The following is a 15,940-nucleotide window of genomic DNA, read 5'->3' as shown; positions in this document are numbered from 1 at the left end:
TTAGAGAAACCGCCGGCACCATCACAAGTACAACTGATCAAGGCCACTACCAACTCTTTCCATGTCAAATGGGATGAAGTGCCCACAGTTGAGGGCTATCTTTTGCAGCTGAATACAGACTTACCCTACCAAGCTGCATCATCAGATTCTACAGTAACACCAAATATGCAAGGTAACATAATTTTCACCTGAAAGCATCCATGCTCATTTGTTTTTTTAAAAATTACTGCAGGAAAACCAGTGATGATTGCTTAGTTTTTAAACTTTTATGATGTTTCCTGCCTGGTTAATCAAGTATGTTGCGTTTCAACTTTGAAACTAGCCTGTCTTATCATTATGCTGTGGTAGAATGCATAGATGTGTAGGATACAATGTTTTGTTTTGTTTTGTTTTTCTGCAGTTCATTCTGATGTACTTTCTTAATTTGACTTGATACTTGACTTCAGGAGATGGTTTTATTTAGCACATAAATATTTCAGCTTTTTTCAAAAGTATTTTTGTACAGTAACAGGCACTTAGAAACATTTTTAATTTTACATGTTCTTTTAGAAAGGATTTTAGTCAACTATTAAGCAAACTATTAAGAAAATAGATAAAATTTGATAAAGATACTTTTTAACCTTTAATATATAACTTCCAGAAATACTTGATTATATTTTATTGAAGCTAATTCAGAGTTTGTCAGTATGAACTTTCTTATTTCTACAGGAGTCAGAATGGACACTCACAGACAAGGCAGTAATAGCACCATTCCTAACAGTGTAAGTTAAAAAAAATTTATGATGACAAATGAATGTTTAAGGTTAGAGTCTCAATTTTTATTCATATTTTTAGCATATTACCCTAGGATAGAGGTTCTCAACCCTTGCTGCATATTAGAATCACCTCTGAGATTAAAAAACAATCATACACAGAATCCCAGCCTTTTCCCAGATTTAGTGAAGCAGAATCTTTAGGATGTCCTCCATGTTATTATTTATGTTCCACAAGTAAGTGAAACCATATGATAATTGACTTTCTCTGCCTGACTTATTTCACTCAGCATAATCTCCAGTCCCTTCCATGTTGATGCAAAGTTTGGGTATTCATCATTTCTGACCGCTGAGTAATATTCCATTGTATATATGGACTACATCTTTATCCATTCATCTGTTGAAGGACATCTTGGCTCTTTCCATGGTTTGACTATTGTGGACATTAAGGAGGGCATGTATTACATTGAGCACCGGGTGTTGTACATAAACAATGAATCTTGGAACACTGCATCAAAAACTAATGATGTATTTTTTGATGACTAACATAACACAATTAAAAAAAAAAAAGAAAGAAACTTTAGGGTGATGCCCAGTTAACTGCGGTTTTAAGGAACACTCCGTAGATCACTATGACAGTAGCCTTGGTTAAGAATCCCTAACCAAGAGATTGAAGTCTCCCCTCACGACACATAGCTTCAGAGGGTAATCACTTAGAGTTTATACTTACAGTATCTTGAAATCTATCTTTTTGACATTTCTAAATGTCACACACACTCGTTTTAAATTTCAACCAATACTTCAAAAATGGATGTGAAATATATTTCTTTACTATGTACTTTGCCGACCAAAGAAAATGAGTTGCTAAATTGAGCACTGATGTTTGTGAGGTTCCTTCTTGTTTATGAAGGGCTTCACAATAGATATTTGTAGAGACAATGAGTAAGCTTACTAGGATTTACACTGGTTTTTATATGGCAGACTTCTGTCTAAATATACAGTAGATTGTTTTCAAGGAAAATGATGTAGGATAAGCACATGTGTTCTGAACATGGCTATATGATGGACAAATATCTTTAGGGCCATAAGAAGTTGTAATTGACTATAGAGGTATAATTAACAATCAAGATGGAGACAGAAAAGTAACAAAAAACAGGTAAGTAGAAAGAGGCAGCAATATTGGGGTTTTTGAATGAAGCCACATCACTTCTATGGTGCAGTAGACCCATAGGTATTGCTATGTAGTAGTAACTGATACTCACAATGATCTGAATTATCAAAAAGTCTAAATATATTCATTATAGTATGTATCAGAGTACAGAAACAGACTTAGAAAGATTCCTGTCTAAAATGTTTAATGGTAAAGAATATTGATACATGTATGTGTTAAATCTTGATCTCTCTTTGGAAAACTCAGTCATACAGAGTAATTCATTCGCTTGAACTGAGATTTTATTTTTAGGAGTCATCAAATCTTTAATATCCATATTGGCCTTGTTAAGAAAATTTGATAAAAATGTTAAACTTGGTAGCTTTGGCATTGTCTCCTGTGTTATATATGTATTTACTTGAATACTACTACCACTTATAAAAATGTTGTTTTTTTCCCTCAGAATATACCCTCCCATTCCCCTTAAGAACCTGGTCCTTTCAGAATGGAGATTAAGTGAAGGAATTGTTCTCTTAAACTACTGTAAAATTTAAAGAATAATCCTGTACAAATTAAGAATATAATTTAGACTTTTTTATATCTTGGTAAATTTATTTTCAAAAGCATTTAAGTTGTAAATTATTTTGCTTATTTTTTACATGTATTTTTATTCAATTGAACATTCTTCCTACAATAAACTATTTTATTTCTTATAGATCAGTGATACAATGAACAGTACAAAAACTGAATATACAGCTATGAAAGGAACTTCTGTGAAAAACAGACCAGATCTCAAAGCATCAACTGATTCTAATGCTACTTTACATTCATCTTTGGCAACTAATGCTTCTAATCATAATAGTTGTGTCGTGGATGTGCTAAGGAAAAACGAAGGTATAAAGATGGCATTTTATTTATTTTTTTTTAAAGATTTTATTTATTTATTCGACAAAGAGAGATCACAAGTAGGCAGAGAGGCAGGCAGAGAGAGAGAGAGAGAGAGGAGGAAGCAGGCTCCCTGCTGAGCAGAGAGCCCGATGCGGGACTCGATCCCAGGACTCTGAGATCATGACCTGAGCCGAAGGCAGCGGCTTAACCCACTGAGCCACCCAGGCGCCCCTAAAGATGGCATTTTAAATAAAACTTTTTACAATAGTAGGGAATTTTGTCTTTGGAAAAGTAAATGTTCTATGGTTTTGATCCATTTTCAAAATAATAATAAGCTTTCCATATTGACTCTAGTTGGAGATACCAAGATACCAAGGAACCACTTACCTGAATAGTAGTGCTTAGTTATAAGCTACAAAATTCAGATGAAGCAAGCTCTTCTATGACATTTGAGGTTGGCCAGTATTGCATTGTCCTTTCCCATTACTGTATTTTCTTAGCACTTAGAACTATCTGAAATTTTTGGGTAGAGATTTTCTTGTTCATCTCTATTTCCTCAGCACCTGAATCCATGCCTGGTTAATAGTAGTCACTTAGTAAATATTTGTTTAGCAAGTAACTGGATTATCCTCAGAAAGAGTTCATTTATGAGAACTGTTGATTACATTCTACATTCATGGGACAGTTTGTAATTCAGTGAACTTTGTAATTTAAAGTGAGTTCATTTGAATATTCTCATGCCATTTGAGATACATTAAGCATTGTGTCTTATTTAAATATCTAAAATTATTTTATAAATCTCATTCTGATATGTCTGTGACATAGACACACGTGACTGTATTTTTAATTTGAAAACTTCGTGACAGCTGATAAAAATCTAAATCCTCTTCCATAATGCAAACTTAACAGTATGAGTATTATTTTTATTTCCATTTTTCTTCATGAGTCCATGATAGATAAAGTATTCAAGGAAAATAATTTGCTGTCATTTTTCCTCCTTTCATTATGTGTGGAAAAAGAGAGCACTCTTGTTTTCTTGATTTTCTGATGGAATGATTTGCTCAAAATTATAAAAGCCTGGTCCTGGGCTGCAGCTTATATTTCTGTCTTCTTCTTTTTTTTTTTTTTTTTAATTTTATTTATTTATTTGTCACAGAGAGAGAGATAGCACAGGCAGAGGAATAGCAGGCAAGGGGGTTAGGGAGAAGTAGGCTTCCCGCTGAGCAGGAAGCCTGATGAGGGACTCAGTCCTAGGACCCTGGGATCATGACCTGAGCTGAAGGCAGATGTTTAACCAACTGAGCCACCCAACCACCCCTATTTTTCTTTCTTACAGTGATTTTCTATATCTGTCTTATAAATAAGTTTATATTCTTAGAAAACAAGAGCTTTGAGATTTCAGATGCACTCTAAATCCTACATTGTAAGGCTGTTTGGATAAAATTAGTACTAGGCAAATTGGAAAACCATAGTGGTTGTACAATGACTGTATCTGGCAGACATTCAAATATATGAATGAATGGCTACCCAATGTCAGGTTAACAAGAGAAGATTGGACTTTTTCTCTGTAGGTTAGAGTAGCTGGTGTGTTTCAAAAGTGGGAAGAGTGACATGATGAGTTGTTGTTCTTGTTATTATTCTTATTGTTTGAAAAGAACACTCTGGCCTCACCATCAGAACTATAGTAGGAAATGATTGGGAGGCCCGATAGGGTGTTCTTTTAGGACTACAAGAGACCCAGAGACTAAAGCAGTGGGTGGGATGGAGAGGAGAGAATATATCATTTCTCAGACTTTTAGAAACTAGCATCCATTATTAGCTTTGGAAACTAGTTGGGTATGAGAAATAAAAAGGAGTTGACCATGACTCCCAGTTTTTTGGGTTGGAAATTCAATGGATGATGATATTCTTTATCAAGATAAGAAATACAAGAGCAAAGACAGACTTGGGGAAAAGGTAAGTTCAACTTCGAATTTAGTGTTTTTGAGGCACTGAAGAACATATTGGTAAAGATTTCTAATGGTCAGTTGGATACTTAGGTGTAGAGTTTAGGTAGTAGTTTTTAGCTGGAAGTAAAATTTAGAAGTTAAGGGTATCTAAAATATAAGCTCCAAGACAAGGGACCTTGTCTGACTTGTTTACTGAGAGATTCCTAGCACCTCACACAGTGCCCAGGACATAGGTATTTGAGAGATTTATGATTTGTAAATGGTAGTTAAAGCATAGGAAGATATGTAAATGGAGAAAAGGGAAGGCTTGGGAATGCCTGCACTTAAAGAGTCATTTTAAGGGGCGCATGGGTGGCTCAGTGGGTTAAAGCCTCTGCCTTCGGCTCGGGTCATGATCCCAGCGTCCTGGGATCAAGCCCCACATCGGGCTCTCTGCTCAGCAGGAGCCTGCTTCCTCCTCTCTCTCTGCCTGCCTCTCTGCCTCCTTGTGATTTCAGTCTGTCAAATAAATAAATAAATCTTTAAAAAAAAATAATAAAGAGTCATTTTAAGAGAAGATACCAGCTTAAGAGATTGGAAAGCAGTTCCTAGAAGGTCAGGAAAAGAACCAGAGATTGGTGTCCTGCTTTTTCTGGGCATCACAGTTTGTGACTATATATTTTTTGTGTGTGCTTGTCTTTCTCTATCACATGATTATAACTTGATGAGGTATTAACCATGCCTGCTTTGTTTCAGTACTGTAGAAAGAAGCACAATATCTGGTAAATAGCAAATCTCCGGTGTTGTGGAATGAGTAATTATAAATCATAGAAAGAAACAGCTTCAAAAAGGAGTATGTGGTCAGCGTTGTTTACATTGCAGAAAGATCAAGTAAATGGAAATCGAAAGGCATCTTTTAGAAATCATTGATATTTGCCAGAGCCATTTCATTAGAGTAGTGGTCTAGAAACCCAAGTTTGAGGAGGTCAAGGAAGTAGAGACATCTCTGAAGGGAATTAGTGAGGGGCTAAGGTAACTGAGGGAGATTTGCAGGGTCAGAGAAGATGCATGTTTGTTTGCTTGAGAGATCTGATAATGTTTATGGACCAATGGCCAAAAACTACTAATGGAAAAGAATCTGAAAACCCTGAAGAGAGAGGAATGATTGATGAAAGAGGTTCCCAAAATGGGAAGGAATGGGACCAAGAGCACAGGGGGATAGATTATCCTTCCTCAGGAGAGAGGTCAGTTCATCCTCTGAAGTGGAAGAGAAGACAGAAAGGATGGCCACAATCACAAACATATTTCTAGTTTAGGGCAGGAGAGGCAGAAAACCAAGGGCATGCATTCCTGATGACCTCTATATTTTTCCCTAAAATGAGAAGCAGGGCATTTGATCTATGATTTAGGAGAGTCCAAGAACAATGATTCAGTGCTTAGAGTAGAAGAAGGAGCCGAGACGTTGGACATCTGCTATCTGTATAGTGCAGTTTATTTTTCTAAACATTTTATGCCTAGTGGTTAATTCATATTAATGACATGTACGGTACTCATGTTTGTATTTTTAAAATTGAAAATAGCAGGAATTATATGACATGAACCATAAGACAGCACAGTTATTGCAGGTATTATGTTAACAATTGATCTTTTCACTTTAATTTTAGGTCCTCATACTTCAGCAACTATAGGTGTTCTAAGTAGTTGCCTGGACTTAAGAACAGTAATCCCCGAAACCTCTGTATCCAGTTCTGTTTCCAGCGCACAAACTATGGTAACCCAGCAGACCATTAAAACTGAATCATCCAGTACAAATGGGGCAGTTGTTAAAGATGAAACTTCACTAACAACATTCAGTACCAAATCTGAAGGTTTGAAATGTGTTTCACATACTGTATTTTGAACCATTTTTGTATATAAATTCATCAAACTTATTTGTTTAGATGGGAATTGCATTTCATCTTGGATTGAATCATATATAAACAGATAAAACATTTCAATGAAAATTATTATATACTCTGCTGCCTTCCATAAAATATTTAAATCAGCACACACTGAAATACATTCAGAATGTACTTATCCTACTGTGAATATGTTCAGCAAATTTTTTTTTCCATAGAAAGGATTCATTCTTTAGACTTTGGAGTAACAATTCTCCCAGATTGATTGATTTATTTGATTTTGTACATTCTCATTTCATTCTTTTGCAATAGGAATTGTGTTTCATCTTTGGTAAACATTCTCTGAAGTTCTAGTTAGTCTTCAAACCCTTGAGAAGTGAACTTTGTGAATTAGTTTGAGTTAGAGGGTCCATATTTCTAATTTTTGTGCTTTTCTCCCTCTGGCTCTTTTTTGTATGTTTATAAATTGTATTTTAATGTGTCTGTTTGCGAAGTGATTACGTAAGTCTTATATGATGAATTGTTTGGTTTTTAGTTGATGAAGCATGTGCATTGCCTGCATCTAAGATCAGCCGTGTAGAAGCACATGCTACAGTGATGCCATTTTCTGTAAGTATATGACCTGAAGATCATATGTGTTTAAAGGTGGAATGCTGAGCAACTTCAGCATAAATTCATGAAAAGATTCTTGGGTGTCCTCTAGTAATGACTTGCCAAAGACTGAAAAATGAAGGCTTGAATAGAAAAAATGTTTACAATATAATGTTAAGTGAAAAAAGCTGCATAAAAATTTGTGTGTATATATATAAATACATATATTTTTATATATATACTATGATCCCAACTTTATTAAAAGATACACATGATACATAACATTCTCACTGTCATGTAAGTCCACGCACATCCACACTATAATGCTAGATGACTTCCTCCAGGCTCTGTGGCCACCGATAATTTTTACTTAATCTCTCTGGGCCTTCAATATTTTTGTATAGTGAAATGTGCTGCTTTTATAATCAGAAATATGAGTGTGTGCATGTGTATGTGTATATGTATAAGTTACATTAATGTCTTAAAGAGTAAAAGGACATATTAAAGAATATAAAATTTCAGTGGCTCTATTGCTAGCTATTAATTGGGAGAACAGCAGAATATTGCAGTATTGGGTGGTTAGACATACCTATAGGGTAACCCAATTATCTCTGACATTGAGTTGTTTTATGAAAGGCCAAAATTGGTCCACAACTTAACTTAAAATGCTAGGTATGTGCCTCACAAATACACCATGATTGTCTTAATGAGGTAAATATAAGGGTAATATATATGTGTGTGTGCATGTGTGTGTATATACTTCTTAATTTATTTTAAAATTATCAGTCATTGCGACTTTATTGCTATGAGCAAGAGTTTTTATTTGGCCTATTATTTACCTCTTGGAAGTCTTAAGAATTGTCCGTAGTTTTGGTTTTCTTTCAATCATGATTTTATGGATTTTGATCAGATATTTACCTTTATCAGCTTTCACCTTTCCAGAATATTAAGTCCTAAAGTTCTTAGACTCTTCTCAGGGAAGAATTATTAAAGGGAACTTTTTTTCTCCCAAATCTATTTTGCAACACATCCGCCAGAATGGTATTTGTTATTTCAGTTGGAGCCAGTTGTTTTATAAAAGTTGTTGAAGAGAGTTTTTACAACTTTAAAAATGAAAGCAAGTTTAAAGATACTCCTTTAAAAAAAGAAAAACAAAAAAAAAACCTTTAAAGACTTTTTCTAGGTAGCTCACTTTGTCATGTGTGATAGCCTAAATAATAAATAATGTGAATTATAAGCATGTACCTCTGCTGTTATATATTTAAGACAGAAATAAGTAACTGAAGTGCACATTTGTTTTGAGCTTCTGGAAACAGTGTCTCATTTATAAAGAAGATGGCTTAAAAAGGTTAGTTCCAGGGATAAGTATAATTCACTTATCGCTAAAAGTAGCTTAAGGTAGAGGAAGTTTCTTTGTTTTAAAGCAAGGTGAAAAATGTAAAACTGTTGAATCTCCTCTTTAGTATATACTAAAGTATATTCAAATTGCATTTTAGTTTTGAACATTTTTTCTCCTTTTAGGTTTGGAGAATCACAGGTATTTAAATCAAGTGCAAAGGTCACTGAATTTCTGCTAGTTGTTTTTGAATCTAGAAATAAGCCAGCTTGGAATGAATTTTTCCTTATTTGCTCCTTTTGGAGCAAGGTATAATGTCACACTAAAGGGATTACATTTTCTGAGAGGGTCTCTGAAATGACAATGTTCTATAAAACAGCTGGCATTTTAACATATCACTGATTGGAAAGCATGCTAACTCCAGCTAGGTTGATAGTACAGAGCTACTGACTTGCAGAATGCCTGTCACTCCCTGTGTTTGAATTGGCATCCCTGTTTCACTGTCAGTTGACCTAATCTGTTAAGAGTTTATTTACTTATGAGCTTTTAATGTTGTGGTGTTTACCCATATACCTATTTGTAGATCACTGCATGGATTTATTGAATCTTGAAGTTTCTTAAATGCACAGTAAGAGTCCTGATAAATTTTTCTTTCTCTGAAATTAGAAAGAGACTCCTTCAAATCCAGTGGCCACAATGAAAGCAGGAGAACGACAGTGGTGTGATGTAGGAATTTTTAAAAATAATACAGCTTTGGTGAGCCAGTTTTATTTGCTGCCAAAAGGAAAGCAAAGCATCTCAAAGGTAGCTATTGATATATTTCCTACCCTGTGAGTTACAAATTTCATGAATGAGATCTTTTTTTATAGCCCTGATTCAAATCACTGGAAAGCATGAAATTGAGATCTGTCTACAATAATTGAGAGTTCTATCTATATGCCTAATTATCTTGTATTCTTTATTAAGGCACTTTTATGGAATATATCATGAGCAGATCACTTAAAAAGCCTCATACAATCACTGGGGCTGGATTTTGAGTCATAAAGGATCTATACAGATAAGAATTTTTTGAAGGATCTCTAATTTTGTTACCTGGTGTGTTTAGAGAATGGAACATTTTTTCTTACTGAGAACTTTTTCTTTTTTTTTAAAGATGTATTTATTTATTTAGCATGTGAGTGCACAAGTCAGGGGAGGGGCAGAGGGAGAGAAGCAGTCTCCACACTGAGCGTGGAGCCTCCATCGCAAGACCTGGAGATCATGACCTGAGCCAAAATCAAGAGTCTATTTTTTTTTTTTTAAAGATTTTATTTATTTATTTGACAGAGAGAAATCACAAGTAGATGGAGAGGCAGGCAGAGAGAGACAGGGAAGCAGGCTCCCTGCTGAGCAGAGAGCCTGATGCGGGACTCGATCCCAGGACCCTGAGATCATGACCTGAGCCGAAGGCAGCGGCTTAACCACTGAGCCACCCAGGCGCCCCAAAAACAAGAGTCTAATGCTTAACTGAGCCACTCAGGTGCCCCTTTACTGAGAGTTTTTTTCAATTCTTGATTTCACAACTTAAAAAATTTAAGAGCTCCTGTAGGTTATTGGAATATAGTCTAATTTTTTCTTGATTCTGAAACCCTGTAAAGAAGAATTCATATTATATGCATTATGAAATCAGTAACCCTAAGAATTATGAAATCAGTAACAGCTCCAAAGCACATTGAACTAATTTTTTTCTGGAATGGGGAATTTCAGAGAGTGAATTGCCTAGACCTACATAAATGGAGAACTTATCATTTATCATTACATTTTAGTTTCTCTAATATTACCTCTGATATCTCTCTTTCATATAGAATTCCTCCCAATTCTTGACAAAAATAGAAATCCTCATTAGTAATTTTTTAGTATTTTAATAATGAAATTTCTGGCAGTAGTTTGATTTCATATATGAGGAAATAACAGTATCTAAGGGCCTAGTAACTACCTGTTTTTTCCAAAAGAAAAACAGCATAAAATTTAGAACCAGTAAACTTGGGTTGGAATCCTTAGTTGCGGTACTCAACCGTGTGACCTCAGATAAGTCACCTATTTAACTTCTCTAAGACTCAGTTTCCTCGTCTATAAAATAAAAATGATCCCGCTCCCTTAAAAATGGGAATGATACATTAGCACTACCTGCCTCACAGTGGCAGGTAGTGGCAGAGATATCAGAGTGGTGCAGTGAGAGGGAGAACATGTCAAAACTGTTTCCTACCCAGAATATGCAGTTGTTTAACATTTTATTCAGCATCTGCCAAATACTAATTTTTAAAATGCTCTATATTACATGCTGGTCACTTCTCTTCTGTCAAGCTTGCTTGCCTATATCCAAAGGGTATTGTTCCTCGTTAGACTATTTGAGAATAATTCTTCTGAGATTTCTAATTAAGTTTACATGGATACAACTATCCATGTAAAGTGATTGTTACTTTGTTTATAGTGGTTGTCAGGTTTTCCTACCTTCATATTGTGCAGAACACACATCAATTTCTTTTTATTATCAGTGATTTTTAACTGGAAACAGTACTTTTCCTATGGATAAGAATCACCAATCCATGGGCTTAGTTGCTTTTGTATTGGAAGGTTTATTCCAATACAAGGGAAATAAATGTGAACTAGAACCTTAAAACATGATTCATTCTTTAAAAGTTTTCTTGTTGAATGACAAAATGATGAATTGCACCTTTTGACTTTTGCATGTATTACATTTTAGATAGGAAATGCAGACGCACCTGACTACAGTTTACTTAAGAAACAAGATCTGGTTCCAGGCACAGGATACAGATTCAGGGTTGCTGCCATCAATGGTTGTGGAATAGGCCCTTTCAGCAAAATCAGTGAATTTAAAACTTGTATTCCCGGTTTTCCTGGAGCTCCTTCTGCAGTCAGAATTTCAAAGGTGAGATGTCAGGTCAAGGCTTGGTGATTTAGTTATCGAAATTTTGTACATGAAGTGGAACTATCAGTTTAGAGTTTATTGTTAGTATCTGATAAAATGAGAGGTATCTAAAAAGGGTGGGTAAATGTACACCTGAAACTAATGTAATGTGTGTGTCAACAGTACTCCAATTTAAAAAAAAAATTTAGGTCTTAAATTAAAGGGGTAGATTGTAAGTTTAAAAAATGTTTGCTATTCACTCATAATTTTAAGGACCAAAGTTGAAGCAGAATTACAGCATCCAAATAGAGAGTCAGGGAAATCTGGTATTCATCTTAATATTAACTTTGTTCTTATTGTATGGAACCAAAAAGTTTGTGCTGGAGAATTTTAATAGAACACATGAAATTGAATTATATTTTATCCTAAGGTCCTGCCCCTCTTTAGAGAAGAAAAGATCTGCTTTCAGGTAAGAAAAACCCCTTTCTTAGGATGGTACAGGCAGACATTTAAGCCTAGTTATGATATTGAAAAATGGGCATGAATTAAACATTGTAGATCCAATTAGGTTTTTAAAAAATCAATAATAAAAGTTCTAGTACCTAATGCAATTACTTCAGCGGAAAGCATTATTTTGTGTTCTAAAGATAGACTCAACATTCTAAGTGATATTAGAGAAAACTCTTTCAGAACCTTTACCAGCTTTTGTTTTGTTTTGTTTTTCTCCTCTCTTCAAGAATGTTGAGGGTATCCATCTCTCCTGGGAACCTCCAACTTCCCCTTCTGGAAATATTTTGGAATATTCAGCCTACTTGGCTATCCGCACAGCACAAATACAAGATAATCCAAGTCAACTTGTGTTTATGAGGATTTATTGTGGTCTTAAGACATCATGTATAGTAACTGCCGGGCAGCTTGCAAATGCACATATCGATTATACATCCAGGCCTGCCATTGTGTTCAGGATATCGGCAAAGAATGAAAAGGGATATGGACCAGCTACACAAGTTCGATGGCTTCAAGGTAACAATAAAAAAGCACCTTTAAATTGAATTTTTTTTTTTTTACTGAAGCTATTGTGATGATTATTTATTAGTAACTGGTTTTGAAGATTTGTCATTTTAAAGAGTATTCTCTGACTGTATTTCTAGCACTTATGAGTTTGAGTTTGTAAGTTGTTCTTAAAATGTATTTGCTCAATTTTAGATCCAAATAAAAATAGAAAAGAAGCAAAGACTCTCTGAAAATTAGTATATGGATTCGTCCTTACAGTTATATAATTGCTTTTTTTATAAAGTAAAATAGTAAACGTAAAAGCTAGAAGGCTTTATTACCCCAATATCTTTTCTAAAGGCCATGTAATTCAGTCATCCTAGAGCTATTGAGATGATTCTAGTAACTGGCTGTTGTACACTGCGCTGTCTTACATAGTAAATATTCTCTTCATTGTCAAGGACCCGTCTTTGACTACTCCCTTTAACTTTATTATTCTAGATGAGCAGCGGTCCTATTAATACCTATCTTCTAGTGAATAACATTTGTGATACTAATTTTGATAGCGGCTATTTGATTCATTTCTTTGTCTACAGTTAGCACAGAGCTTAAAAAATTACAAAAGAAAGAAAGAAAGAGGAGAGTTTAGAAACTCTGATTTTGAATTTTTATTATTTTCCAAGAATCATGGCAAAATACAAAAATGTAATGGGTTTTCTTGATTCATACCTGATGTATTGGAATACATTTTTGGCCAAAGCACTTACCCAGTCCTTGGTTTCCTTGTTAATAGAAGACAGAGTTAAAATAATTTACATTTAAGATTTCTTTCAGCACTAAAATTTTGTATTTTCGTCAGAAGCAAAGTATATCTGTGAACATTTTAACATCTGTCTTAATGGCTCTAACTTTGCTTTTGCCGAAACTAAGAAAACCTTCGTAATTTAAAATTCAAAATTGAAATACTTATGTCCTCCTCACTGCAGAAAGAAGCACCTTAACAGAACACAAGTTTTCAAATAGTGTTTTAAACATTTGTAAGATTTTTGTAAATGCTCTAAATGTTTTATTTTTGCATTGTTTTTACCTCAAAATTGTATAAACTTTTTTACAACTGAAATAGAAACATTAGACAGCTCACTCAGGTCCTACTGCAACCTTAAAGATACAGATAGACATGATGGGTCCTCTGCCACAGGTAGCTTGTTTTGAACCTTTTTGGAATGTCATGGTTCCACTGCCTGTTCAGATCTGGAATGGAAATACAGAGCAATAAATGCAGAAAAGGTAGTTCACACTACAAGCTGCAATAACCGCACAGGCCCAGGCCTATCTTTTTTATACCATGTAACCTTACGCCAGTTTAGGTTGACTGAGGAGCTGTGTCCGAGCTTCACCTAGAATACTCCCAGCCAAGATGGATTTAACTGTGCAGAATTGATATATATGTATGTTCCAGTTACTAATTTAAAATGTATAGAATATTTTAATATATAATTTTTGTAAAGAACTGGGATTTTTATACTACAGTATTTGTAATTAATGTGTCTCACTAATTAAGTTTCTCTTGAAGAAAATATGCAAACTGTTAGACACGTAATGAGTGATTTCCAAACTCTAAAGGTAAAATAAATGCACTACTCTGGTGTTGTTAGAATACTTTTTTTGTGGCTGTATGAATCTTTAATCTTTAAATGTGTATTTTACAAACAATGTTTACAAGGAGCTTCTCTGGTTTGTTATGTCAGCACCTCCCTTGGTGAGAGCTTCATTCTGCATTTGTTAAATTCATATGCTTTGCTTTTAGCATATGCTTGCTTTTTGCACTAGGAGAATTTTAACTTACCTCATTATTATGTTTGTAATCATTTGTATAGCTTCCATAATATGTCTGATATAGGCTAAACAAATACTTAACCAAAGTTAAAATAAATGGTAAGCAATTTTGCACATATTGAATGCTAGGTTTTGTTGTGTATATCTGTGTGTTTAGTTATAAAAGAGTAAGAATGGAAAGTTAGAGTATATGTTTCAAGTCCGATTATTTTAATGATCTGTTTGCTTTATTAGAAAAAGGTCTCGCTTTTAACTCTTTATTCTCTGCATTAACAATTTGCGTCTCAAAGTATTTCTCTTAATGACAAGGACTAAGTTGACTTTAAGCAAAGAAAAGAATATTTGAGTGTGCACATTTATACCTATTTAGTATTTGGTTTAGTTTACTTTGCTTACATGCCTCAACTGTGCTGTGAACCTGTGGTTCTAACATACATTTTTATTTTCTAGAGAGAAAGGCACTCTTTCTATACACCAAGGGATTTGTGAAAATAACAAATGTTTTTATTTTACTTTGAGGATCAGCCCAGATTCTGTTATCATTTTTTGGCATTTGTACATTAATCAGCAGTCACATTTATGGGTGACTAAAAAATGCCGTTGAGAAATCTCTGTGGCTTGACATTAATAGTTAATAATAGATCTTCAAGCTGTGTATTCATGAATAGAATGAAATAGGGTAAATAGCAAGAAAAGTGCATTTAGCTTCCTATGATTTGCACATTTTCTGAGTGAAGATCCCTGAGTAGCAGTGGGCTAGATCATGCAGATACCTTTCATAAGAGGATTTATGCTGAGTTAAATGACTTTCCTTCTCCTCCCTGCTGGATAGGTAATTCAGAGGTACAAGCCTTTGTGCCACAGTCCTCTTCCTGGGCTCCAAAACTTTGGTTCACATGTGTAGTAAAAAGATTTTGATGTTGCATGCTCTTAGAATTATGTTTTCTAAAATATTGTATTGGCTTCATTTTAGTTTAGTAAACTGTTTTGGCAGTTTAACTAGAAATAGGGTATTATAAGCTCATTTTCATCCACATTAAAAAAAAAACAACAGAAATAATCTGATTGCATGTATGAGGCCCCCTTGCCCTATAACCCAATTATATAAATACAATCATCTATAAGAAAGTAAAACTGTTGATCCATTATTTCAAAGACTTGTAGCCTAGCAAAGATTTGTTCTGGTTAGAGATACAGTCTACTATAAATGAAGGTATTTTTATTTTAAAAAATTGCAGCACTTGTAGCATAAAAATCATTTGTAACATTGGCTATGAAGAGATAATTAGCATTTAAAGTTATTGTCGTAATCTGACCATGAATGAAATAGGTTGAAAAATAGACTTGGTCTTTGACTGCTTAAGGTATAAGTGACAGTCAAGTTTTCCAGGACTGATTTTAGGCAGTTTTATGTATTATGTACCAATGATCTGTAAAATAAAGCACCTTTTCTATTATAATCAATTACAGATGTTATTTATTTTGAACTCTATGAGAGAAAAATTAGTGATTGCAGAGTAAATCTGTAGAAATGTTGACTTTATATTGTTGACTTAAAATAATATAGGCAGTCTCATAAAGAATAGATTGTCTCCCAAAACTTGTTTTTAAGTTAGTGGATTGTGTTCGGAATCATGTTCTCATAGAAATGTAACCTGTA

The 15,940-nt window shown here is 34.3% G+C and overlaps 1 protein-coding gene across 2 annotated transcripts in view; it reads left to right on the top strand.

Moving 5' to 3' along the window:
• HCFC2 (host cell factor C2) overlaps positions 1–14,394 on the top strand; it is a 34,553-nt gene extending 20,159 nt beyond the window's left edge. Inside the window, exons 8-15 of one of the 2 annotated variants that reach the window (XM_044229153.1) lie at positions 5–172; positions 709–761; positions 2,619–2,796; positions 6,383–6,586; positions 7,152–7,225; positions 9,210–9,347; positions 11,287–11,472; positions 12,189–14,394. In XM_044229153.1, coding sequence (XP_044085088.1) covers positions 5–172; positions 709–761; positions 2,619–2,796; positions 6,383–6,586; positions 7,152–7,225; positions 9,210–9,347; positions 11,287–11,472; positions 12,189–12,503 — 1,316 coding nt within the window. In that variant the 3' untranslated portion in view covers positions 12,504–14,394. Of the gene's footprint in view, positions 1–4; positions 173–708; positions 762–2,618; positions 2,797–6,382; positions 6,587–7,151; positions 7,226–9,209; positions 9,348–11,286; positions 11,473–12,188 lie in introns of those variants that run through there. The other variant, XM_044229154.1, reaches the window with a different exon arrangement.
• Positions 14,395–15,940: the final 1,546 nt, after the last annotated feature.

Source organism: Neovison vison, chromosome 12 (genome assembly GCF_020171115.1).
Source record: "Neovison vison isolate M4711 chromosome 12, ASM_NN_V1, whole genome shotgun sequence".
Classification (NCBI taxonomy): Eukaryota; Metazoa; Chordata; class Mammalia; order Carnivora; family Mustelidae; genus Neogale; species Neogale vison.
The sequence above is the reverse complement of the archived record's forward strand: the minus strand, read 5'-3'. Positions and strand labels throughout refer to the sequence as shown.